Source organism: Melanotaenia boesemani, chromosome 11 (assembly GCF_017639745.1).
Source record: "Melanotaenia boesemani isolate fMelBoe1 chromosome 11, fMelBoe1.pri, whole genome shotgun sequence".
Lineage (NCBI taxonomy): Eukaryota > Metazoa > Chordata > Actinopteri > Atheriniformes > Melanotaeniidae > Melanotaenia > Melanotaenia boesemani.
In genome coordinates this window covers 28,259,564-28,287,262 of record NC_055692.1, presented here as the reverse complement: position 1 = coordinate 28,287,262, position 27,699 = coordinate 28,259,564, and the positions used below count along the sequence as shown (strand labels likewise).

Below are 27,699 nucleotides of genomic sequence, written 5' to 3'. Positions count from 1 at the left end.
ATTTAGAAAATGACTCCTTTCTCCTAAGAGTACTACTACTCATTTTAGGGCTCATGAATCTCATAATACTTTATATTTCTATTTTGTCAAAATAAATAAATAAATAATCTGATGTGTTAAAATATGTAATTACAGATGGTGCAGGAAGATAAGGCTACAAAATATCCAATTACTTGTGCAGCAACACAGCTACAGTAAAATAAACAACTGAAGGTCAGTTTTAAATAATTATCTTAGTAAAATTAACAGAAGACACCAAAGATGCATGAAACGTGCAACTTTGTGTTTTTAATGGACTGTTACAGCAGCATTTCAGTTTTAACCAAATAAGTCATTCATTAGCATATAATCATTGTAATGTAATGCATTTATACTTAGTCTATTCTTAAATAATGCAATATATTTCCCAAGACATTCTCAATTGCAAACTATGTAAATTATTATATCTTAGAAAATACATAATAAAGCCAGCACATAAAGAAAATAAAAGTTAAAGTATGATTATATTTAAAATTTGAATAGAGTAAAAACAGTGTAGAATTGAAATACATATTTTCTTATTTGTAATTAAATACTGAGTACATGTATGTTTTCTTCAGTTCACCACTATTCATAGCAGTTTATTTTTATCAGACTAAATAGAGTATCCTGCATACTCAGATACACACTAAATAAACTGGTGTCACTGGAGTAGTACCGAATGAATCAGTCCAAGTAGAGTTGATATTAACACCCACATTTGCAGCCCTCAGAGGAAAATATGGGAAACTGCGCCTACTGGAGAAATTAAAATGTACTGCACATCTGTATTCACTAAATATACACACTTTTTTCCATTTGTTATCTGAATAGCTTTACCATTTTGATTTCTATTTGCACACACAGTTATACTGCATGAACGTTTGTGTGCTCAGATGTCTGTAGCTGCAAAAAAAAAAAAAAAAAAAAAACTCAGTGATAAGAACATGGCTCCTGAAGGATGAAGAGGTAGAAGATGGATGATAATGCAGCCTGGAAGATCACTTGACACTCATCTGGATCATCTGTTGTGACAGGCCTGTCAAGGCTATGATGCATTTGCTGCAACTCGGTGTAAATATCTGCTGCTGAGCCTGCTGCAGGATCCACAGACAGTTACTAAAAACAAACCAGGTAAATCAACTGGACCTCTACCCCTAAACAATAGAAGAGTCATGATTCCTGAACATGTGTTTCACATATCCCCCCCTCCTTTTTTTTTTTTTTACAAAACATGGTTCAGCTTGTGGTGTGCATGAGGTTGCTGATGGATATTTTATGTGGAACATCGTAATACATCATAACACAAAAGCCTCAACATGTTTGTTTTAACATACATGTAAAGCAATTAAAAGCAACTTAACCATACAGGTTAAACATTGATCTTGGCTTATACAGAAGGGATTGCTTTCATAAAGATGTACTCCCCCACTCATTTAGGGTTTATGTCTCAGCAGGTAATATAAGGCTGACATAGAAACAGCATCAACAACACACACTTGCAGACCCATGCAACCTACTGGATTATGTCCCATCCCACAGCCAAGATGACCTCTAACCTTAAATAACCCTAAAGGCCAGGGAAGACACACGTTAGGTGATAAGTGAAGCACAAGGCCTATTGTGCAGATAGTCCCCCCCAACCATTTATTGACTTCCTAAATGATCCATTATGAGGTGATTTACGACAACTACCGCCAGCCCAACAGCTTTTTCTGAGGATGATGAGCTGCTGTCTTCTCCATTCAAAGGACATCTGCACCAATGGACCCAGTATTTGATTTATCAGAGAACGGACGGAAGCTGGTCCACACCACCTCAAGTGTTTGTTCAAAGACAACGGGAGACTTAGGAAGCTATTCTGAAAGCAAAATGTCACCAGAGGGGTCAGGGACAAAAGGTATGGATGGACTTCTGCAGTGAACATGGTAAACAACTTCTTAAACTTGCCACCTTATAAAGAAAGGTGTAAAACTATTTAATAGAGCACATTTTAAAAAATCTAGCTCTTCAGACAAGCAGAATCTTACATAAACACAAATTTAGAGAGAAAAAAAAACTGCAGTAACACTTTAAAAAAAAAAAATACTTTTTTCCATGACAGTAGCATCGCAGCAAAGCAGCTTGTCTGGCAAATGACCTCGTCTTTCCTCTGCTCCCTAATGATTCCTGGCCATTATGCTCATCTGGCTCTTTGATTTCTCAGCACTTTCCTGTACAGCATGATGAGCTTCTCAACTATGGATCATCCCAGGAGACAGAGCCGTTATGAAGCAGAACGTTGAGCGTTTGAAGCTATGGCCCCTGACCTCTGGACACAGTATTATAACACAAGCTCCCAATCTGCTCCCTTACTCAGGGATATTATTAGAGACAATGAAGAGAAAAACACCTCATTATTATCTTGGCCTTCCTGACAAATACTGTTTTCCTGAGAAGGCATCTGCATTTGTCATTACAAAGGTGAAAGGGAAATTTATACCACAACTTATTTTAATGGAACCTACATCAGCACGTTGGTGTGATGTCATTTTATAGTTTTTCTCCCGTTTCTGCTATGCAAAGTACATTTATCAAGAAAAGTAAATGGGCTCATAAGCAGATCATTCTGACTGGGGAAAGAAACTACTGATCAGCACATCCACTAAATCAACACCTCTCTGTTCTCCATGTCCCTGCCGTGATTAACCTTGTTTGACAAATACAGCTCAGGTCAGGTAGGAGGGCCTGTGTGTTAAGCTAAAAGCTGCTAGAATAACAACACAGGATTACATAGGTGCTCAGGTGCGTCGTATACCTCAAATTCAAGTCCACTGAAGCAAATCTCCCATCAGACAAGTCAACATAATCACATAGTGGCAGAGCATCGTGTTAGGCTTTTAGCAAACAGCAGGCTGAAGGAGTCGACTTCTGCTTAATTAACTACCTGAAAGGATTTCAGCTCGTCTAATAGAAATCTGCTAACAGGTTGCACTAAAATGCAATAATAAAATCACAGTATTTTTAGTCTCCAAAAGTAAAATGTATTATTTCTGTATTACTGTCTTTACTATATAACATTGAGATTTGACATAAAAAATAACTATATAACTTGGAAAATATATCATTTTGGTAAATGATTTAAAAAAAAAAAAAATAATTTGGGCACATTTTAAAAATACACTTAATGTTTTTCAACTTTATCCAAGCATTCAAGCTCTGATGATTTATTTCTGTGACTTCCGTACACAAACTGGGGCTATGGCCACATTTCATCAGCGCAGATGGCTGTGAAAGCCTTGTTCAAAGTCTGTATGCCCTCCCAGAGCTCAGAGACTCAGCCCGTCTCAGCTCCTTCACTGTATATTGACCACAGGCTGATCCGCTGGTCCTTGGATCCGGCGGCCAGCAGTCTTTGTCTTTGGTCCTCGTGGTCAGAGAAAGCCACGCTGAGCACCATGTCCGTGTGATACTGAAGCACTGCCAGCGGCCGCAGCTTCTTCCAGCCAAATATCCGCACTCTGTGGTCCCAGCCTGCTGATGCCAGAAGCTTACCGTCCTCCCTGATACACAGCTGAGAAACTCCAGGGTTGACCAGCGTCACACAGTCCTGCAACTGGAAATTCACAAACACCACAACCTTAATAATAGATGGGGGTTTTCTGTGTGTGTGCATGTGTGTGTGTGAAAACAAGAATGCAAAATAACCTTTATATGTATTAAAAGTATTTTAAAAAACTTAAACAGCCAAGTAGTATTTTAACTGCAGTAATTATCTAAGAAACGTAAACCAAAAAAAATGATTTTGCTCAAACAAATAAAGAACAAAAAATAATATAAATAATGTAGAAATGTCAGCAAGTTGCAAAGTCATTGCTATCTAGAAACTGTGGCCAACACAAACACACACACAAAGAGATGCTATCAGTTGCTCTGATGACGGAGGTCCAAGTGTGAGGCTGGAGGTCTGGTGAACCTGGCCCTAGACCCCTGGGACTCCATCATCAGCCATAAAACATTCCGGCACGAGAGTCGCTAGTAAATCTCTCTGAGTCCCGTTATTTGGTTTGGAGTCACTACGAAAGGGCACTGAGTCACCTGTGTGACAGTCTGCAAGAAAGAGAGACCATCTAGCCGAAATGCCTGTTTGCAGAGACCGTGTTGCTTTAGGCGCCTCTGATGAATTACATTTACACTGAAAGGTCTGGTCAGCGGGCGAAGCGTTCCGATAAATACACTGTTGTAACATCTGCCTGCTAAAGATTAGCCACAGCCCCCTCTCCCTATGATCTACTGTGTCCCAAGGACTATATCAATCTCTCTAAAGGGGTAACATTCTGACATATTATAACGAATGGCGGCTAAGATCACTATCTAAAGGGCCTGCTGCGGTGGGCATTCCAGGGGAGTGAACGTGCTCTCCCTGCAGGGTGGGGATTTCTGCAGGATTGCTAGATGGGCTGCAAACATCTGGATATGGGAGCTGAAATCAAACTGGACGGCGTAAAATTGACTTCATAAGTCGTGTCTAGGGAGACTAATGGCCATAGATGGGAGAAGATATCTGCATGCTCCTGTTCGGGGCAACAACCATCCACAAGCTGCATGTGGAAGATATAAGCCAGGTACTCATAGCCCAAGTGGATAAAGTGGAATGCAAGGGGGAGAGAAAGCAGGGAGGAATGTCATTGATCATACCAAAAAAGAAAGCTAAGCTCAGAAGAGTCCCTGATGTGTTTTCTTGTTGCTGTTGTTAATCAAACCAACTCTGTTGGCATTACTAGTGTGTAACAGTGCGTGCCTGCTTGGACCAAGAAAGTAAGATGAAGAGATCCAAAGAAAACCAGGGGGTGAAAGATTATTTGGAGCTTTGTTATTACCTCAGGTATCTGGTATGCCCCCACCTCGCTCCATCTGGTTTGCATTAGAGGCCTGATAATGATGGGTTTAAGTGTCTGTTTTTGTTTGTTTTGCTTCCCATAGTTTGTGTCAGGAAAAGGCATTTGTTTCATTTAGGGGTCAATTGCGAGCAGTAAATGGCTAATGATGCAGTAATGGTCATTCAGCAAGGCTGGCTGCTTAATTGTTTTTACTTTCTGTCTGAGAAAGAAAGTGGAGAGAAAATGCTGTGAGAAACCAAGGTTGTCCTGTGCCATCATTTAAATGAAATATACACACACGTGTAGCCATGCAGCTTCCTAAGCGGCCAGTGATCAGTGTTTACACTGTGGCTTCCTGTGGCACTGGTGTCTGGAGGAAACAACACTAAAACAACTCAACACTGTGTAATCTGCTTATTTCTAAGCACAACAAAATGGATTATTAGTTGGATAAAAGTAAAATGGCTTAAAAAAATATTCCAACCTGCTATTTCCCTTGTTCTGTGGCAACTTTTAGATATTAACTAATAAAAATAATTTCAGAAATAGGTGGATAATATACTGGAGGACACATTAATTTTAACATACTTACATACTTCATATTCAGACTAACACCTTGGATATAATATAAAAAAATAGCTAAACGATTAGATGGTCCATCCGGTTAGATCATTTAGAACATTTTTAAAGTCTTACATAAACAATATTTTGGACCTTAATTCAGCACTTAGCATCTGTTTGCTATGTGAAGACAAAGTAGTGTGTTGGGGTTTTATCAGGAGGGCAGCAACTCTCTCTTTCTGGTGTAAATCTAGCTGCTGTGTTCTACATTGCAGTTTCTGCTGTTGCCAATTTCAAATGAATAAAACACATATTTAAGCAAGTATGATAAAAAGGGACAAGATTAAGACCAGAGTCCACAATGCTCTGGTTGACCTGAGATGGCGACAACTATGAGCTGCCTGAAAACTCAGAGTCAAGGTTCATTTTCTGTTTTAGCTGTTTGTATTGGATGGAATGTGGCTGTGCTGAGGTTGTGTCTTGCATGATTTAACACTGGTTTTGCATTTTGGAAAGAGGCAGACAGCCTTCCAGATTCCTTATTTAGCTTTGGTTCTACAACCTCCTCCACCTAGCTCATGCTACCTTTTTCCCTCCTAGCTTGCACCAGGTTCTCAAATCACAAAGTGTGCAAATTCGCTCAGGAGTGGTTCCTCCAATGTTCTGCAAACATGGAGGCTGTCTGACCACCTTAAAGCCAAACTTATCAGCTATAACTTTGATGGTTGATTTTTTCTTATATGTCTTGTAACACATCAAAAATCGTGATTTTTATCTGAGGGCAACTTCAAAGAAATTTGAATATCTGCATCTTTTCTTTTAATTGCTTGACTTTTACATAATTAAATCTGTTTTAGATGTTGGGTGATGAATCTAAATTGTTACCTAAAGACAAGAAAACCCTTTAAAGCTCATACTACGAAAAAAGCAAGAAAAAAAATGTTTATTTGGATTTTATTCTTTTCCTGTTTCCTTTTTTTTCTTTTTCCTTTGGACAGTAATAATAGGAATGAATGCTTTTGAACAAATGGTTGCGATGACAGTAAAAAATATATTGACATTAGGGAAATGTTCAAACTCTGAAACAGTAATAAGATAAACACTCACTTGTGACATTACGTACCTAAACCAAGCAGTAGAGATAAATTTAATAAAATTCATTATAATCAATGAAAAATGTTTTTAACCGCTTTTATCTTTTTCAATGTCACATAACAGATGGACATAACAAATGGATATTAACACTGACAATAAGATGCTGCCATTAAAATATTAATTATTCTTGGATTTATTCTTGAAAGTTAAAAGAGATTCATAATCTAAAATGAGTGTTGAGGCTCATTTTGTTTTACACCCTATTTTTCTCCTATTGCTTCCTTACTGTCTCATTAAAGACAGATTTCATCTTCCATTTTTTAAACACTCCGTCACAGCCAGTGTCACAGCATGTACACACACTTACACACAGGCCAGGTTTGTCTGTGGGAATGGCAGCTTTCTCAGCTGTCAGGAGGCCACCAGCTCTACTCAGCAGCCTGGCCCAGATTTACTTTATGCGGGTCTAGAGAAGATCTGACACACACTCACACACTGAGGGTTTCAGTCAAGTTTGCTCCACTTTTCTCTCCGTCTTCCACCCTCAGTCTTGGCACAAGGCTTGCCGTTCACGCTGATCTACTGAAACATCCCGTCATCGCTCACTCACTCGAGCCTTGCGGCTGGGAAGCTTTTCACAGGTATTTCTGACACACCCTGTCCCTGAATCACACTCGGCAGCGGGGAGATTACAGCCTTTTGTCACCTTGCCTGTTAAAGCTTGGCTCTGGCTGACAGGATATGGATGTGTCAAACAGGTGAGCGCTCTAATTCAAACTAAAGGAGAGGAAAAAGTGATCAATTAAAAAAAGTTCAGAATTTTAATAAAAGAAGCTCAAGCTTCTGTTTACTCCTGATCTTAACCATAAGTCAGGTCAGATCACAACCTGTTGACGAGTGCAAAGATTTTTATTTTCATAAAGAAATGAAGCAGGTAACAACTAGGAGGGGGTATTTTTACATCCCAGTAAGGATGAGAAGCAGAACTTGCACCTGTAAAGAACTGTCATCAGTCATAGACATAGCTTGCTGTCAGTCATGCTTGATTTACACTGCTAATCTTCCTCTGTTTATACCTGCTTTCTATTTCTGCAGGCCAAAACCTCTGTTTTGTTTTCTCTCATGAAGAGACCCATCACATCGCCTGTCAATGCATTTGAGCAGCCGTCTAAATATACGTCCATCTAGCTTAACAGCCGGTAAACTCTAACGCCAACGCCCTCACGGTCTCACCCTGATGGATTCCCAAAAACGCACACCAGAAAGAAGAGGAGGAAAAAAAAGAGTGAAGAAGATGCTGCTTCATTACTATGAAACAATCTCAGGCCAGCCCGGGTCACACAGCAGATAAGGGCCTCTTGGAGCCATGTGTAATACATTAACCCCCATTCCTGCGGCTGTGTGTCTTTATCTGGCTTTGATAAGCTCACTTCACAGGCCTTCAGCTTCCCTGAATCATAACTGCGCTGTGTTGTGTCACATTCAGTTTCCCCTCAATTTCAAAAAAAGTATCTATCAGCCCTGCCAGCCAGTTCCACTGTGCAGGGCCATATCGGAGGGGTAATTTGTGGGAAGTGGGATGCTGTGGCACTTACAGCCTCCTCACCCTTTATTGCAGCCTCCCACTGTGAACTACTGTTCCCCTTACTGCAGATGTGTTTTTTGTTTGGCTAAGGGGCCTCCTAGGTTTTGATATTTTTATTACCTCTCACGGGTCGTCCGTCAGAACCCAGGGCCCAAGTCCGCCACCCGGCAGGTCCCACCCCCACCGCCTTCTTACTCCAGCTACACAAAAATACTTTTGTGGGAAGAACTGAGGAAAGCTGTCTGGATGTCACACTGAGCTGCACTTCAGAATAATTTAAAAGACCCTGCTGGATCCTCTCCCTCTCCTTGTGCTTTTTTCCTGTCATCCTCATCCTCGGTTACATGCTGAATCAATATTTTGTTGCTTGCACAAAATAAACCAGATAGGCACTCTCCTCCTGTTTATGGTAAACGGAATAAAATCCTTTGTAATGTTTGTCTAGACACAAATTCAGGGTGAGAAAACGGAGCTTTGCAAATATTTCTAATTCAAGCATTCATTTGTAAAAAGTCTTGGAAAGAATAATAGCCCTTCACTGTGCAGGAGTGTACTATATCAGCCGAAGGTTCCCACTGGCTCTGATTCATGGGGGTTGACTGAAAAATGGGACCATTCCCTTTTGCTCATGAAATCAAGAGAAAATATAGCTTCAAATGAGGCGTTAAGTCTCTGAAGCAATGGTTGTTATGTAAAATGAATTATGGAACAAAGCTGATGCGATCTCTTTAAGTGTGACAGGGGCTTTAGTGTAAAGCTTGGACCACTCGTAAAGTACAAATGTGTGTGAGATGATGTAAACTTTGTATTTCATGAAGTATACATCTTAACAGGAAGAATTCAGCTTTGGATAATTTTACGGCATTGTGAATTTTAAAAAATATAAATGATTTTTCCAAACTTAACTATTAAATATAAGCATGTTTATTCAGAACTATAATCATTGGTGTATTGCACATAGTAATGAGGTATTGTGTGACTGTGTGTCAGTGTGTATGTGGGTGGTTTGACTCTGGAGTGACAGCCCCAGTCTGGCCCTTGGCCCCTAGCCCTGCCAACACTGTGTAACCAGCAGCTGATTTATGGCCCCTGGAGCCCCACTGAGCTTCTTCCTCTTTGGCCCCTAATGTTTTCTGAGCAAGTCTGGAGAAAGGCAACACTCCTCTCCTCCCGTCACCTCCATTACCTTTCATTCTTTTTCATGGGATTTAGTCAACTATTGTGTAACAATCAGCTCACAGGTAGGGCTGCTCAGAATTTAAAACATGGAAAAGGGTGAGCAACATGTTTCTACGGCAACCAAAATAGTACTGGTTGTACCTCATGTACAAATAATCTAAAATGGATATTTCTTGATTTGATAATAAAATAAAATAAAATAAAATAAAATAAAATAAAATAAAATAAAATAAAATAAAATAAAATAAAATAAAATAAAATAAAACATGAAGCCAGCTGGACCACCCAAATGGATAAAGAAGGAGCAGTAAAGATAGGGGTAATCAATAAATAGTTGAACCAGCTCGCTAAAATTATTAGGACTATGTTACTAAAAATACCAACAATATAAACAAATATCTATGAGTTAAGATCAACAAATATATCATTATAATAGATTATTTATAATTATATAAACTTTTGATGTTTATATTTATATTTGTGTGTAAAAGAGAAACAAAGCTAAACATGATAATTCTGTGGAAGTGCTTATAAGTAATGTAAAAATGGTGGTGAATAAATGGCTGAGATTATTAGAAAACAGTAGAACAGCTATGTTTATCCAAGGTTGTAAGTGAAACCCAAATGTGACTCAATCAGCTTCAACACTGACAGTTTAGCTGTTGACAAATGTCCACTGACGACTGGGTCTCTGTGGGGAATCTCACTCCAGTTGTGGCACATCTGTGCCCATACAACTTCCATAAAAACATAGAAATGAATATTTAAAACAAATCTAATTAATTCAATGAAAAACTTAAAGTTAGAAATACAGGACTCTAATGGATTTTGATGTGGACAATCTCAGATCAACCCACATTTTAAAAATATCAGTTTGGTTTAGGTCTAAGTCAGCTGACCTGCAAGTTGTTCTGGCCATCCAGCATCCAGGAGGAGAGATTCTTTTCAGAGGAGCCTGATATGCCCCTCAGACACTTGGGGTCAAAGGTCAGGCACATAACGGGCTCAGGGTGGGCTTTGACTTGGCTCAGCTTAGACCTCTGTGTTACATCCCACAGCAACAAGGAACCGTCTTCATATCCAGCCAACAGCAGAGGTCCAGGACCCGAGTCTGGCTGGAAGACAGGGGCCATGATAAGAGAACAGAGAGACAGTAAGATGGGAAGAGGGAACACAAACAGGAGTGTGAGTTAAGGTGTGAGTTGAGAGAGCTGTGTAGTAAAACAAAACAAAAAAAAAAAAAAAGAAACCGCAGCATGTTGCTGGAAGCTGAGAGGAGCAGAGGTTATCATCCTGGAAGCTCCCGCTGACACTCTGAGAAGCTGTGGGCTCCATTCGTCAGCCTGTTGCTCTCTCTTTCCAGCACGCCATTACACCACTCCTCACTTTGCTCCTCATCTATAATCCTCAGCCACAGACCTTGCAGCCAGCACAGATCAATATTACGAACACTGAAAATCCCAATATTCTTTACGCTTTGCTCTGATTATTTAAAACAGCATTTAAAACTCATCATATACTGATTTAATTTCTTTTTAGCTTGTCTGTGCTGATAAGTTGCTGATAAATTTTACATATTATAACAGTTTTCTTAAAGAAATTTATCTTAGGTGATCAAAGTAGGAATTTTGCTGCAGGGGATTAGTTTGTCAGACTAACTTGTTCCATAATTACTGAGGCTGTAACTATCATAATAAATAATAAATGGTTGAGCTGCTTTCTAAAAATGAGTCCTCAGAGTGACAACGATGACGATAGTTAATTATCACATATATTTTCTATGATGGACTGATCACGTATACAGCCGGAGTAACTACTTATTTCAGCTGTACGCTACCTAAAACAAATTAAACTACAATATAACTTTATTTCATCCCCATTTCACTACTCCACGATGCAGCCACAGCATTTACAAGTGGTGAATTCATCACAATGAATCAAGTGAAAGCAAATAAAAGCAGGAGCACAAAAATGCATCACACAACACTTCTGAAAAAGATGGCTAAAGTAGTAGGGGCTAAATTAACCTGACTGCTTGCTCAGACATGAGTATGTCTGATTAAACAGGTGTAGAAGATGTTTGGATGTATGGCTGCGTCTGATAAATGTAGTGCTTTCAAATTGCTTTGCATTGTTGAAGGAAACAATGGAAAGACAGAAGGAGGGAAGGTAAAGAGGATGAAGGGAGGGACATGATGAGTATGAGTGTATAAATACACACAGATACCTCTTTTTTATCTTAAACACCTCCGTACAAATATTAAAAGACATGATCCAAACAATTATTTGTTTTTAAAAAGTAAAGTAAACTAATTAAAAGTAAAAAGTATAAATATATAGATACAGACTGTAGCTATTAGAATAACTTCAGGCCTCCAGAGAAGCACAGTGCCATGCAGAAGCTAGGAGGGAGAGAAATTTTTTCCATATGTGCAAGGAGGCTGCGTCTGCCATTTTTCATCCATGTTCAGGTCCTCTCCTCTGTTAACGCTCTATATTTCTCTTCTTCCAGCTTTAAACAAATTATAGACACAGTCGTGTATTCCTTCCAAACACATCAGCCAGGACGAACACCGAGGGATTATGAAAACAAATAAAAACAAGTGAAAATCAGTGGCCCCTGCTTGCCGGCAGGGACCGGGCTAAGCGTTCCAGGCTTGGGGCCCAGCGTTTCACTTAAGTGAAGGACCTCCTTGATTGATGATGTCATGGGTCAGAGGTCGGGGAACCCTGGGTAGACACCTAATTCATTATATCCTCCACAGGCCTTTCTACAAGAGGGCTCTCTGCTGGAGTGGGGCTGGGGCACTGGGAGGAGATTCATCACGGAGGAACAGCTGGAAAGAAAGACGACTGGAAGCTGGTTGGAGAAGGCGGACCAGTAAAGGAAACTGTCCTCTCTAGAGAGGCAACTAGCTGGGTCAAAATGTTAGCCGAACTGTGACTTTCTGCCATGTTTCCATACCCGTATCTGGGTATACATGCAGATACTGTGTAAATAAATTTAACATACAGATTCAATATTTACCCATTCATTCAGAGTCAGTGTCTCTACGTATTATATATATATATATCTATCTATATATATATATATATATATATAGATCGATATATATTTATATTTATATATACACATATATATATATATATATATCTATATATATATAAAATGTACGTACTAAAATTAAAAACAAAGACGCTTAAAAAAAACTAAGGAAGTGCTAAATTAACAGAGAAAAAGTAATAACTGATTAAAGTTCAAGTTTAATTGATCTTATACTTATACTCTAAGTTTCGAGGTTAGAAAAAATCCCCTGGTTGAACAGGCTTTACTTCAACTCTTGCTCGGACTGGAACTGCATTTTATTGGTGATATTATTTTCCCTTTCTGAGTTAACCCATTAAAGGTTTCTTTAATAAAAACAAAAGCAGTAAATATATGCTCACAATTTTGTTAAAAAGCAAAGCTGGAATTTTCTTTAGTATAAGCAACAGCCTGAAAAGTTTTCATTTGTCTGGAAAAAAATGCAATTCCTTAAAATTCAATATCCGGAAATATATGTTTATACAAAATATTAACTATTAATTGACAAGCTTTGTTATTTACATTTTTATGTTTATAAAAAACCTAATACTTCAGCCCATATATCCACAAGGTTATTTAAATTTTCTTGACTACAGGCACTTGCATGCTAGTCATTCACTGGAAACCAAAAAATCCATTTTAATGCAATTTTCCAGCAACATTTTTTTCTCTAAAAATTTTCTCAAACAGTCCTCAACGTCCTGATCAAATAGGAACAGCTGAGATTTTTAAGCATCATATAAAGAAAAACAAACATTTGCCCAACAACACAAGAACGAAGCGATCTCGGGCCTAAAACTGATATCTGTTCTAGTGTGTAGAGAAAGATCTCCTTCACAGTGACGAGGAAAGTAAAATCTTACTGTTCCACCGTTTCATAGTTTCCCATCTTGGATTGGGTTAATTAAGATGGTCTAAGTTGGATATTTAAAGAGAGACAATATGTGAAAGAAGTCTTGACAGGTTGAGAAAAGCAAACAATAGTTAACTTATTATCTCAGATTCAACCTATTCATTAGAGAGTGGATGGAGGATAATATTCAGGCTTTACAAAAGCTTCAAAGACGCCAAGCAATAAGTTAGACATTTGAAGAAGATGTTTAAAAAAATTAAAGTTTTGGAGGTTTTGTGGATCAAACATGTCTTAACTGTTTTGGGGACTCCCCAGTTCAAAAAAATAAACTAATACACACAAAAAAAAAGCTAAATGCAAGTGGAAAGAGCTCAACCAGAACCACGAAGAACCCTCAGACCAGCCTCAGGCAGGCACCGCTTCAACATAAGGAACCAATCGCTTCCTTCGCTTGTCGTTCAGGTCCCACCATGATGTCATGTCCACGAGGCAGCAAGGTGATGAGCTGAGAGTGATGGATATCTGTATAGGAACATTTCCTTTTCCCGGTCAGCCTCTGTTCACATTAAAACCCTTACACATCATACATCACTACTGTCCCCCCGGCCAAGCCCCACATCCTCGCACAAGTCAAACCCACATGTGGAGGCACTTTCTTTGTCCTCACACTCTCTATTGTTCACTGCTTCACAGCCGATCAGATGAGGGTGAATCAGATAACAAGCTTTATCACCTTTTAGATATGTCCCCACACTGATCTGAGGACTGGGTGGGATTTTTCTGGGGGGAAGCTAAAGTGAAAAGAAAGCGCTTCTAACACTGCATTTAATCATTTCCACAAACTGCATCTTTGAAGTAAAGGAGGATAATCACCTCTCGTCTTCATAGATGGAACAAAAAGAGAGTGATGGTGGGACGATATAGAGGAGACATAATTATCAGCGTTTTTTTTCCTGGAGTATGTGTGATAAAGCGATGTGGTAGAGAGAGGATGGCTGCGTCAGCTGATGCCTCCTGCTGTGTGGGGTTATGGAAGAAGAGGATAGTGGGTATTCTTGCTCTTCTCACGGACAGAAAGCTTGAGTTAGAGAATGAAATGAGGGTTTGTACATTTTGACAAATGCAGGTTTTCAGTTTTTTCCCAGTACTTTGACCTTAAGTCACTCTCTCAGCATAACAGATGAGTGTGCCTCTGCACTGGAAGGAATCACATTGAAATGATTTATAATCACCTGAACCCTTCAGCTTTGAAGTCAGGAATATGCCTGTGCTGTATTACAATCATATTATATGATTTAAAATGATATAATTGATCATTATGTTTCCTGGAACTCAACGCTGAGGATGCATTGGATCATAAATCAGATGATGAAAGGTGGATGCAGCAGTGAAATCAAAGCAAAACAAAGGAAAACACAAACATGATGTCAACAGGCTGAGATGCTAGAATTCGTGTCTCAACAATAACACCACATATTTAGCATCACCGCTTTCCCATTTGTCTTATAAAAGTAACCCTGATTAGTCTAACAGAAGCAGAGGACTCAGTGTGTGCAGACCAGAAGCTTTCCTAAAAGCGGGTTAAACGCGATAAGCTTTGTTTGCATATCTGTCGCCTAGTAAACTGAACAGCCCATAAAATGCAAAAGCCCCATTCAGTGCATGCCAAATGCCCCAAACCCAAAGAGTTAATTATTAACCATGAAAATAATTACAGGGTCCCATTAATGGGGTGGAAAATAAAACGATTGACAGCATTTACAAAACAGAAAGCTAACTTTTTGCCCAGATCAGATTGGATATACAGCTGCAGGCTGATATATGGCTGTGAACCCCCGGCCCTTCCAAATGCTCTAATTACAGTGTTGGGACTTGCTGCCAGCTGAGAAGAAATGCATGGAAAAACGGCCCAGGATGAGTTGTCGGGCTGTAAATCACATGCCGCCTCTCACGTCTGCATTTTTGTTGACTTTTCTATTGTTGAATTTTGCCAGGAGAAGCTGGCCAATCAGAATGAAGTGGGTAAACACAGGAAAAATACAAATGAAAACACACATGAAGCCTCCTTGCTGCTGCTTAGGGTTAACGTTGAAATGAAAGGGTGTTACATTTACAACACTTAAAAAGTGCCTGCCACTTACCTGCCACAGTTTTATGCACATGACCATTCCCAGCTTGGCTTCTGGTACCAGGGTACAGACTGGGGTCTTACTGGGCAGTTCAATAATTTTGATCTGTAGAGAACATATGAAAAAGTAATCTCAAAACTCACTGAAGATTAAAGGTTTACAGCCACACTAGTCTCTCTGAAAGGTGGTTTTTCACTAAAAGTGAACGCAAACAGAAAAATGAACTCAGGGCTTTAGGATAAATCTTCTGGAAGCTATGAACATCTGTCCAAAATGTGGGGCTCATGTAGCTCCTTTGACATCAAACAGGGCGTATGATCAATGTGAAGATAAAAATGTCACTAACTTGGATTTTTGCATGAAATTTAAAGGAAATCCATCCATGTTAAGTTAATCCAGGAGGTTAATCCATGTGATCCTCAAGCCACAACCCAATTTATTCTAATCTATTTTTGCTTAAATTAATCTGTTTTCAAAATTGGAACAAAGTCACATTTTCACTAAACTGCAGCTCTAAGTAAAACATATCCTTGTATGTCTGTGAGGTGTCAGCCAAGTCATGACCTGCCTGTCCTCTGAATTCAAATAACAAGCTGCAAGCTGAATCTGTCATTATTTTTTCAGACCTCTGTGGATCAGAAGTACAGTACCATCCATCAGTGCAGAGCAGCTGCCACACTGTCTATAATCAATCCCATTAAAGCCTGACCTGGCGACATGGGTGGTGTTTTCCTGCACACATTGGCACCGATTCTAATAAAACTACAACTACTAATGGAACCAGTGACAAAGTGTGTGTCTCTGTGCGAGTACCCACGTTTCTACTAAAACTAATTCCTTCGACTTCCTTCATCCTGATGCTCCACATATTCATCCTCATTAGGCCTCAGATTAAACAGCCCTTTAAGGGAGGCATCTGTATTTTAGCACTAGGCCACATCTGTCGTCCGTGTTTACCTCTGCGTGCCTGACAAAGAGGGCTTTTAAGGACTTCTCTGTGCCTCAGGTGATCACCGTTCTTATGTGGCATCAAACTGCCCATAAATAAAACACACCACACTATTAATTAATGTTTATACCACAGCAGTAATTTCCTGGCAGGAATTTCACTGTGAACAATAAACAGTCAGAAGGAAACTGTTGTCTGCTATCTTGGTTACACATTTAAATATTGACCTATATTTTTGCTCATGGGGCTAAATCTCGCTTTTGTGCGTGCTCTGTGGCATGTGTCTCTGCATTGTTTCTCAAGGGAATTCATTTATGTGACTGTTTTACTTGCAGATGCATGATAAGGATCTGTCCTGGCCAGTTATGTCTGTGGAATGGGGTGGAGAGCCCAAATGACAAAATCGGCTGTGGCATGTTTTGGTCTGCCTTTTAAGGTGCTTCTGCCTGTGTCTGTTGGGACAATGGCATTATTGAGGTGCTGGGAGTCACAGGCGCCCTGGTGCCTGGCTTGCTGAACCGAGGTTAGCAGAGGCACGTTTGACTGGATCAGGTGACCGCTCCGTCCCTTTCAAGTGTAGCTCCGCAGCAACACAGCAAGTAACATGAATCTGGAGGCAATAAAAGATGGCTGAATAGCTGGCTGCCCTCTCCCCGTCCAACCTCACCTCTCAGACACTGACTACACACAAAACAATACAAGCTTGTGGGTGTTGATAATTAACTACAAGGCAGACAAAAGTGTAATTTCAGTTTCCAGTTAACATTTGAGATTGAGAGTTTTCATTGCCTGCCAACAGCCAAGCATTAAAATTTTAAACAGATATTTGTTATAACTTCAATTCATCAATCAATAAAGCTTTAGAAGCAGGAACAAGCTCGTTAGTTACCCTCTAAAAGGCACAATTAAACTTGTTTTCTTAGGCTCTCTTGGAAAAAATTTGGTGTTTTAGACAAAAGCATTCACCGACTGGCTGAAATTAACTGATATTTAGTCAGTGGCTGTGGTCCTGAGTTCACGTCCTTCCCACCTGCACACTGACTCATGAAATGAATGTTGGTGTTTTAATGATGCAATTCTGATTAGTGTTTGACACTCCTGGCTGCAAACTGGATGTTGATTTATCAAACTAATTGGAGACTAATGCACTGATGATACTTGAGTGGATATGTATGGAACAGGGATCACTAAAGTTTCATAAGCTGGAAATATGATTAATCTTTCAAGTAAAATAACATTCAGAATGAGATTTTATTACTTGTTTTTAAAGCCTTAAATGGTTTAACTCCCCCGTATTTGTCGGAGTTGCTACACCAGCATGCCTCAACCAGGATCCTGAGGTCCTCTTCACAGCTCTGTCTGAAGGTCAGACTCGAATCTAGGGGTGACAGAGCTTTATTGGTTGCCTCCCCAAAGCTTTGGAACAGCTTGCCCCTTCACATCAGAGCTGCTCCGTCTATCTCTGGTTTTAAGTGTCTACTCAAGACCCACTTCTTTGCACTGGCGTTTGAACAAAATTGAGCTTGACATTTGTGTGTTTTTACTTTTTATTCCAGTTTTATTTTTTATTGATTTTATTATTTTATTGTGTAGTGTTTTATTTTCAACTGTGGAGGGTTCTATTTGTTGTTGTTCTATTGTTCAGCACTTTGGGCAAATGCTGCTGCAGAAAATGTCCTATATAAATAAACTTGAGCCTGAACTTGGACATGCATCAGTTCTAAAATTTTCCACTAACTTACTAAACAGTATTAACTGGAAACAAATATGAGAGTCAACAGTCAAACTTGGCAGAGGGAAGTCAGGATCATTAAGGTTGTTTTTACATCTTAAACTGATGCTCATCTCCCACCTGTTGGTTATCGGAAAATTATCTACCTGCTAAACACATTTGTCAGTGGAAACATTGACTCAAAGAGTTAATGGTTCACTTCCCATGATTAAAAAAAAACAACAACAAAAAAGAAAACCCCCACATATATCAAGGTTCAACTCATTCAGTTTTGACTTATGAAATATTATTTTCAAAGTTGCACTGATGCTGAAACATCCTGCCAGGCCCTGATGGTTTTCAGAAACACACTTCCTCTGCTGGTGTCTTACCTCCTCCGTCTGTTGGCCAGCGAAAGCCAGAAGGGAGTTTGCAAGGCCTGTTTCCAGCAAGGAGCACTGACAGAATCCAACACTGCCTGTCCACACAGACTCCATCAGCTCACTGCGGCCTTCGCTCAGATCCCACAGGCAGACCAGCATGTCTCGTCCCTGACTGCCACAGTAACAGACAAAACGTTAAAGGACAAAAGTTTTGGTCCTTAAATTTAAAATAAAATCAATCACTAGATGATTTAAAGCTGTGTAATGACAGTCATTTTACAGTTTTAATCATAAAAACATCAGTTTTGTAGGTAACAAATAATATTTCACATTTGCAAGTCGTTGGTAGGAGAATGCTGAGTAACACCTATCAGCGAGTTCAGAGACTTACCTGATGAGGTTACCTGCTGACTGCAGCATGTTGACCCAAATAACTGAACTACCAGAATGACTCTCTATGATCTTCTCAGCCCTCCTGCTGTTTAGGTTCCAGATGTGGATGGCACCCTTTGCAGACCTGTAAAACCACTAAAATTACTTCCCCGTACAAATCACATTTCATTTAATACTTATTAGTTTCACTGCTACACCTATAACCAAACTATCAAAAATTGTAGGTTGGATTGAAAGCTATTTATCATAAACAACAAGAAACCTCTCCTTCCTGAGCCACCACATTACCGCAGTGGAGGAGTTTGCGCGTCCTGACGATCCTAGGAGCTATGTTGTTGAGGGCTTTATGCCCCTAGTAGGGTCACCCATGGCAAAGAGGTCTCTAAGGGAGAGACCAGACAAAGCGTGGCTCAATAGACCCCTATAATGACTAAAAACAATGGATCCAGGTGTCCCTTGCCTGGATGTGGGTTACTGAAGCTCCCCTCTGGTGCCAAGTGTTAATGTGGGGCACAGAGGTGAGCGCCTGGTGGTCAGGCTTTTGCCCATGGGGTCCGGTCGGAATCAGCTCAAAAGGGTGACATGAGCAGGGGGGCCCATGTCACCCTCCTGTGGGCTCACTACCTGCAGGAGAGGCCACAGGGGTCAGGTGCAGTGTGATGTGGGCAGCGGGCGAAGGCAGGGACCCTGGCGGTCTGATCCTCGGCTGCAGAAGTTAGCTCTAGGGACGTGGAATGTCACATCTCTGGTGGGGAAGGAGCCTGAGCTGGTGCGCGGGGCTGAGCAGCTAGATATAGCTGGACTCACAGCTATATCTCACCAGGGACGCATGGCTTGGGCTCTGGAACCACTGTCCTCAAGAAGGGCTGGACCCTCTTCCATTCTGGAGTTGCTCCCTGTGAGAGGCGCCAAGCTGGTGTGGGCATACTCACTGTCCCGACTTAGTGCCTGTATGTTGGGGTTTACCCCGGTGGACGAGAGGGTAGCCTCCCTCTGCCTTCAGGTGGGTGGGACAGGTCCTGATTGTTGTTTGTGCTTATGCACCAAACAGTAGTTCAGAGTACCCACCCTTTTTGGAGTCCTTGGATGGGGTGATGAAGAGCACTCCTTCTGGGGACTCCCTCGTTCATCTGGGGGACTTCAATGCTCACGTGGGCAATGACAGTGAGACCTGGAGGACAAGGCTGGGAGGAACAGCCCCCTTGACCTGAATCTGAGTTGTGTTTTGTTATTGGTCTTCTGTGTTGGCTCCAATGGTGGGAGAGGATGCCAGTCTGGGCTGGCAGACTCAAATATATTGTGAGGGTCTGCTGGGAACATCTGGTGGAGTCCCCTGCCAGAAATAGTTTCAAATCCCATCTCAGAGCTCAGAGTAGAGTCTGAGCTCTGTGTAGCTGGCGAATGTGGTCAGGGAGAGGGAAGGCTGGGCTTCCCTGCTTAGGAAGCTGCCCCTGCGACCCAGCCCCAGATAAGGGGAAGAAAATGGATGGATGGAACAACAAACCTGTGTATGTGCTTGTGATACTTAATAAGACTCACCCAGAAAACAGGAGGGGTGTGTCCCCTCCACAGCAGCTGAAGTGGAGGGTGTTAAGAGCACTGCCAGCCCCTCTTAAAGTGTAAATCGGGGACGGAGCAGGACGAGACATCCTTTCAATCGTGGGATTGATGTGTGGATGCAAGGAGGCTGAAAACCATCAGTCACGTACTCTGGAAGAAGAAAAAGATTCTATTAAATAACCACATAATATGTAAGTTACATAACACAGATATGGGTTGTGAGAGGACATGTACACAGCATTAAATTCTCCAAAAAGGATGTTTTCTAATTTAAGTATCTTAGTTGGACTCTTTCAGAGGACAATATTAAGATTTTAGAGGATGCCTATCTAATTGAATAATCAAAATAATCTCAACTTGTTTTTCCACAAGGACTGAACAGGTGGGGTCTGAACAAATCTCTTTTGCCTTATATTTTTTTGTTCCACAAAAACAGAAAAATGTCTTTAAAGCACTGACTGTATTACCTCTACCGTTAGCAGCTACAAACCCTGTGGCTCCCTCTTATTCAGTCTTCCTTTTTGCAGTCTTTATGATGAAGCCCCTCTTACTCAATACGTCATAAATCACAACCCCTGACAACTTAATTACAGTAAACAGACGGAGATTCAGGCTTGTCACTCCTCCTGTGAACAACAGCAGTTGTCCCAGAGGCAGAGGTAACTTCTCCAGCTTTTATATCATTTGTAGGCCAGGCAGCTGAGGAAACCAAACCAACCGCAGGCATGCTCCAAGGAAATGATGCTTTAACATAAAAACAGAGGTATAATCACATGCAAGAACCTCCTAGTTACTGGCAGCTCGTGGCTTATCCCGCTATGTAAAATCACAAGTGACTTGAACTGACTTGTGCCAAAAGTCTATGCATTTCAAAGAATTATTCTTATTCTCATAACATCCTTATAAGGAAGCTTGTTCATACTGGTTTGATTGCTTTAAGGTCTAAAGTCTTAAATTGACTGATACCTAAAACTTATTTACATTATTTTGAAAGCATAAACTGCATGTGGTGGTTAAAAAGCAGAATTTTACCCCCAGGCTCACTGCTCCTCATTTCTGTTTGCCTCATCTACTTTTACTTATCATAACCCCTTGCTCCCTGCAATCAGCCGGCACTGAAACTGGAGCCCAAGGCATTCAGAAGCAGCTCATTTCAGGAGGTTAGTGGTTAAATTGTCCATGTGAATCTATGAAGCGAAGAGACAGAGACCCCTGACCAGCCTGCCTAATTAAGCAAGCAGAACTGCAGCACGGGTGTCACAGAAGGACACAGCCTGCACACCAGCTTCACTGGAAGTTCACCATTAAATGAGTACAGTGCAGAATTTTCTATTAGTTTTCTTCAGAAAACATAAAGATGCAAAACAAGTTTTTAAAAAAGAACAGGAAAGATTTCTAGAGTTGTATAAAATATATGACTACTTTTGGATATTGACATTAAAGGACCTATCTCTGAACTGAACTAACAAGAAATCATACCAATAACAACTGTACCAACTTGTTTTAGTGTGGTATTAAGGGGAAAAAAGTCCACATTGTTTTTGTGAGGGTTAAGCATCAGTTAAGCTGCTCCTTCTGTGAATGGGTGGGCAAGGCTACATTCCTGAACCAGTGTCCGCTGCCTGTGTGTCAGGGGGTGGCTCACACCGATAACAGGTGGATTAAGCATCTCTCATTGTCTTCTTGCAGTGAGCTTGCACTGAGTTGTGAGTCACCAACACAGTAGCGTCAGACTGCCTGTTTTCCTTGTTTAAAGATAAGAAACTTTCAACTACCAGTCAATGCTTGCTGTCAATCAAAAACAATAGCCTGGGCAAGTGATGGAGAACATGCTGAGCAGGACTTTAGGACTGTAAAACAAAATTTGTAGCTTAAAGATGGGTATAATGGGCACTTTCCCCCTGTCACTACTTCCTCATTTGAGTGTTGCCCTTGTTTTCCAGGCGTCAGCATTTCCACTCTCTGAACTGCCTCCAACAATGGGTCTGTTGTTGTGGCTGCAAGTTAGTCACCCACAAACCCAAACACAAACATGCAGGCAACCCAGAAAAGGAGACACGGATACTGTAAACAAACAAAACGGTGGCAGGATGTCACTCGAATCTGTTCACAATGATCCTAGCCAACAGAATGAGGTGGCCAAGCAAACAATCAGGCTGCCATTTGTCAAAAGCTGGTCAATGCAAATGGACTTTCTAAGTCCAGCAGAAGCAGTAGATGAAAGTCAAAGATCCTCCAGGACATGCATAAGTTTTAATACACACATGACAAGCATTTATGAGGTGATTGAGCAGTAGATAACAGCTCAACTAGGTCAGTAAATTTCTCTGTGCCACTCACTCTTCTTATTAAACATGTCCACATAAAACAATCTCAGATACACAGAGGAACTAACTCAGCCTAATTAAACCTGAGTGTCATGGACCAGGCATAATAAATCAGGCTGACTGATTAATAAACCTGAGTTGGACACGGGAGCCAGTAGGAAGAGGCAAGAGAGGAGAACCAAGGCTCCTGCTGGCCCTGAAACAGATAAGACAGCTCTGGGTAATCTGACTCTAAGTCCATGGATAAAGGCAGTTTGTCTCTTCTTGGGCCGTCTGTCCACACCTACTGGGTAATTAGGCCTAATTATGAGAGAAAGGTCCGCTTCCCCTTCATGTTATTAAATAAGAGCCAGCCTCGTCCGCCAAGGATCTCTCAACACCAGCAAGGGGCTGGCGACCTTCAGATCAAACACAGCCACTATCTGTGCCCCCCCCATGCCCCCTCAACTGCACCACCCGTTCCCTTCATCGGCATCGCTGCACATGTGAGGGCTTGAGGAAGGAGGGGACTGGGGCTGTATTCGTTACGATATGGGGCATCAAAGTTATATTTTTTTGTTTTTTTGGGGGTGGGAGTAGCAGAAAGGAGGGAGTCCTGTCCGCATTCCTTGCTTAGGTCTAGTATCATGTGATCAGAAGCTACCCACCTGAGTTGTCCCCTTGTCAAATTCTGCCATTCATAAATAAGAACAGGGAGGGAGGGATATGCTGATCACAGGGGTGTATTATAGAAGCTTTATAATGCTCCAGCTTCACAGGACCCATTATGAAGACATGGGATCCCAAGATCCCTTACTCCGATATCAGACTCATCAAATATGAGATCTGAGCTGCATGATGAAAACCCAAAGTAGATTACACATAACTCAAAAGCCCTATTCTAGATATGTTTTCCGATGAAACAGCAACAATTATAAATTATCAAAACCAATAGCATTTTCTTCTACATCTAAGCTGGCAGACACGTAAAATGAGATCCCAAACCCATTTATGGCTCCTACATCATACCCTCAGCTATTAGTCATTCTGTTTATCAAAGCCAGTGGTCTTATCTGCTGCTTCCCTGCTTTTCAGTCAGGCCACGATGGCATTTCCACCTCACTGGCTGGTCGGTGAGCTGGCTCTGTAACCATTAGTCAGCCTCTCTGCAATAACCCTCCCCCATCTAATACAAGTCTCTCTCAGGAGGAAACCAATGTGCCAAATAGAGAGCTAGGTCCATTATAAAAGTCCAGTTAGAAAAACAGCATGGGAAGTAGCAAGGAAGACACACCGCCCTTTATTGTGTCTTGGTGGGGGTATCTAGACTGGATAAACAGCCAAGTGTCAGATAGAGGCTGAAGTCAGACACAAGTGCACCAACACCCACTGTCAGTCACAGATCCAATGAGCGGGAAGAGGTAGCATTGTTCGTGTGAATGGCGTGAATGCTAAGCAGGGGCCATTGCAGATAAGGGCTCAATGCCTTGTGGGTGTCATTGAAGCAGGCACTGATGGAGCACCGTGTCAGAGGGTCCTGATTTAGGAGGTTCTGACTGTGGTCAACAGGTACCAAGAGCTTTATCTGTTTGCATTATCACCCATTTCCTCCATGAGGTCGTTTACCTGGGCACTACAGGACAAAGGGACACAAGAGGGTTGACAGCTCAAGTGCCATCATACATCACCACACATTTTGGGTGTTATGGCCTTTGGATATGTGAGGATTTAGCTGTCAATATAGCAATGACATGAAAACAAGTAAATGTTTATTATGCTGTAATCTCAAAAAGACACGATGCAACATAGGGATAAAGAGGACAGGAAAAAACAAGAGGTACAAAAGTAAAAAAAAAAAAAAAAAGAAAAAAAAAAAGATGTTTCAGCTATTAGTCATCACTGGGGTGTTATGAGTGGCTGTATGTGGACTAAGCTCAAAACAAACCAAAACATTTGACAAAGTGATATCTATTTGTACACGCAGTAAAGAGTTTCTGGAGTTCAGCTATAACTTTTTTTGTCCAGTTACATAATATGCAACTTAACTGGACCTTTCTAGTTAAGTTGCATATTATGTAACTTAATTTGACCTGTATCAGCTGTACATCTGCGTGATATAATACTGTGTACTGATATCAGATCTCTAAAAATCCATTACACAATTAAAAAGACTTCATACTGCATTCCACTAAATACATGTATCTCTTTCAACTGGCAGCTGTCACATAAAGAAACATAATATAAAGAAATTACTACAACCTAGTACTAAGCATGTTAGGTTAACTGGTCACTCTAAATTCTCCCTAGGAGTGAGGGCGAGTGTGAGTGTGAATGGTTGTTTGTCTCTCTGCGTTGGACTGGCGACATGTCCAGGGTGTACGATGCCTCTCGCCTGTTAATTTGTGGAAAAGGCTCCAGCTTCTCCACGACCCTTAATTGGACAAAGCTGTACTCAAAATAATGAACAGTACAAAGAACAGAGGATGAAAATTATTTTGAAGACTTGAGTCTCCTTGAAAATCGACTAGATAAGCAATCACAGGGCATGCAGCCAGCTTATTTACAGCTAATTTTTTTAATCTGTGCTTTCAAACTTAATCAAACTTACCTATATTTTGTCTACTGGGTAGGGCTGGGCGAATTAATCGATAAATCAAATTTTCAGTTTATTTTTATGAAAATGGGGATTTCTTTCCTTAGTTAGTTAGCAGCGGTCTTAGCCCTCCCTCCACACCAGAACAGTGTTTGTCTCATAGATTTACAGTGAAATGAGCCGTCATTTAGCTGTACGTATAACTGCAGTGAGAAATGCTGCTCTCTACAAGATGCAGAACTCAACTTCAGCCCACAAACTCTCGTTAAGAGACAACCAGCATAAGAGACAGGATCCACTGAGGAATTTTTTCCACAGTGGATCCAGATGGAAAGAGATCATGGATGAGGTGTTGTTGCATATTTCTATGCAAGATATAAAGTCATTTATACGGTGGAAAAGTTATTACATTATTTACTTTTTTTTGCTGAAATGAAAAATTGAAAAAAAAAAAAAAAAACCTATTTAAATCTGAAATCGAATTGAGTTAAAAAAAAAAAAAAGCAGATTTTGTTTTTAGGCCATATCGCCCAGCCCTACTACTGGATATTCATGGAGATCTGTATGAATTTTTATTAATTGTTATTATTATTATTATTATTATTATTAATTTAATAATTTCAAATGAAACTAAAATTCAATTGCATATGTTGGAAAATTATTAAACATTTAGTCTAATAGCAATCAACTAAATGTAAATGTAAACAACGATTTTCAATATCAAATACAGAATTAGTTTCTATGTACTTCAAAGTATAAGTAGTAACATTTTATTTTTGTTTTAGAAAGAGTATCTAAAATCCTTTCATCAGGTTTCAAAACAGAACCTTTTCAGTTTAACTTTCTTTAGTACTTTGAGGCACAAATATGCCTGCTACTGTACTGTGTTTGAAGACAGGGCTTCAGAGGCTAAAAATTAAGGTACTGAAAGGAAGCATTGCTAAAATTACGAGGTTAAACAAAACAGATGATTGTAAAAATAGTCATAATTTAGAGTGACGTTTGATATGATTATCTATTCATGCTACTGTGCTAACTACCTCATCTTTGGGTGTTGACTCTTATTCTATAGCCAAAGGAAGAATCTAACCTAAAAACGTATGCTGCAAACGCATTTCTTAAGCAAAGCATTTTAGTTAGCATCTGCTTGAAAAGCCTCGTGAGGTAACAAACAAGCTAACGTTAGCAAGAGGCTAGCAATTCCCTACCTACTGATACTCCTTTAAACGTTGTATATTTTAAAGTTACATGAACGACATCTTCATTTGGGTATCACTGATTCACCTTAGAAATTAAAGCAAACGCTTTAATAAATTTTTACAAAATACCATATCAGTGGGATTTCGGAGCTTTCAATGTTGGCAGGGGAACTGAAGCGGATATCCAAAGCAGGCTTTGAAGGACCTCTATTTACAACAGATGAGCTGTCCATGAAATTGCCTGAACAAAATTGGGACAACGCTCTCTCTCTCTCTCTCTCTCTCTCTCTCTCTCTCTCTCTGTCTGTGTGTGTGTGTCTCTCTCGCTGTCTCTCTCTCTGTCTCTCTCTCTCTCTCTCTCTCTCTCTCTCTCTCTCCACTCGTTATGATATGTGTTTGGGTAGGCTATCAATTTTAAGTCTTCATTTGCTGTGCAGATTACAATATAGATAGAAGTACTTAGATAGATAGAAGTACTTTATTCATCCCAAGTTGGGAAATTTGTCTGTATTTGCCTTAAAAACAAATAAATAAAACATTTTCTGAAAGAGACAAAAACTTTTTCAACAAAACTCTGAGAATATCAACTCCCCAGATAATTTGTCTAAAGAAAAAAGAACAGGGAAGCCTTTTTTTTTTTTTTTTTTTTTTTTTTTTTTTTGTCATCCTTTCAGTCTTATTGAGAAACAGAGACAGAAATAACACCGGGCCTTAATCCACAGAGCACACAGACCTCTTTCATGGAGGTACTGGGAGGGACCCCTATTTGTCCATTCCTATCATGGGGAAAGCCAGTTTCAAGCCCAGCTAGTTCTGAGCTGGAAGATTAGATGAAACCAGAGTGTTTTAAACCTCTTCTGTGGACGTGGATTAGAGTCAGCCAATCCCCCCTGAACTTCAAAATGAAAAAATAGAAAGTACAGGTGGCTGAGTGGGTGGTTGAGTTGGTGAGGGTGTGTAGGATGTCTGAAACCAGTCTGAGCAACAGAAAAGCCCTAAAAGACCTAAAGACAGAAGATAGCATTTAAATGATTTACAATAGTTACACTTCTTTTCGTTATCACCCTTGATACATTATGCATTTATTTTGATCCATAGTGGACAAGGATTACCATTTATTCACAAATTAGATAATTTACATTTAAAATTGGTGCTTAATAATAAACTTGAAAAGAGTGATTCTCAGTTGTAGAGCTTTGATGAGTTTTAAGCAATTAGTGCAAATGGAAATGGCAGGACAG

The 27,699-nt window shown here is 40.3% G+C and overlaps 1 protein-coding gene across 2 annotated transcripts; it reads right to left on the bottom strand.

Moving 5' to 3' along the window:
* Window positions 1-274: 274 nt before the first annotated feature.
* Window positions 275-26,668, bottom strand: gnb1l (guanine nucleotide binding protein (G protein), beta polypeptide 1-like). Of its 2 annotated transcripts, none has more exons than XM_041999889.1 (7): window positions 26,588-26,668; window positions 20,340-20,510; window positions 18,799-18,924; window positions 18,417-18,579; window positions 15,377-15,469; window positions 10,197-10,412; window positions 275-3,613 (listed from the first exon to the last, which is right to left on the bottom strand). In XM_041999889.1, the coding sequence occupies exons 2-7, from the start codon at window positions 20,447-20,449 to the stop codon at window positions 3,335-3,337; spliced, it is 987 nt and encodes a 328-aa protein (XP_041855823.1). In that variant the 5' UTR covers window positions 20,450-20,510; window positions 26,588-26,668; the 3' UTR covers window positions 275-3,334. The 2 variants fall into 2 exon arrangements, with proteins under 2 accessions (XP_041855823.1, XP_041855825.1); XM_041999891.1 differs by having other exon boundaries at window positions 26,544-26,601.
* Between the last annotated feature and the right edge of the window lie 1,031 nt (window positions 26,669-27,699).

Bases quoted from the DNA above. Each gene is read 5' to 3' on its own strand.
- gnb1l (XM_041999889.1), bottom strand. From the start codon at position 20,449: ATGTCTCGTCCTGCTCCGTCCCCGATTTACACTTTAAGAGGGGCTGGC. The intron at 18,925-20,339 runs GTGAGTCTTATT...GTGGTTTTACAG, and splicing joins ACACCCCTCCTGTTTTCTGG to GTCTGCAAAGGGTGCCATCC. The intron at 10,413-15,376 runs GTAAGTGGCAGG...CCTGTCTTCCAG, and splicing joins TGTGCATAAAACTGTGGCAG to CCAGACTCGGGTCCTGGACC.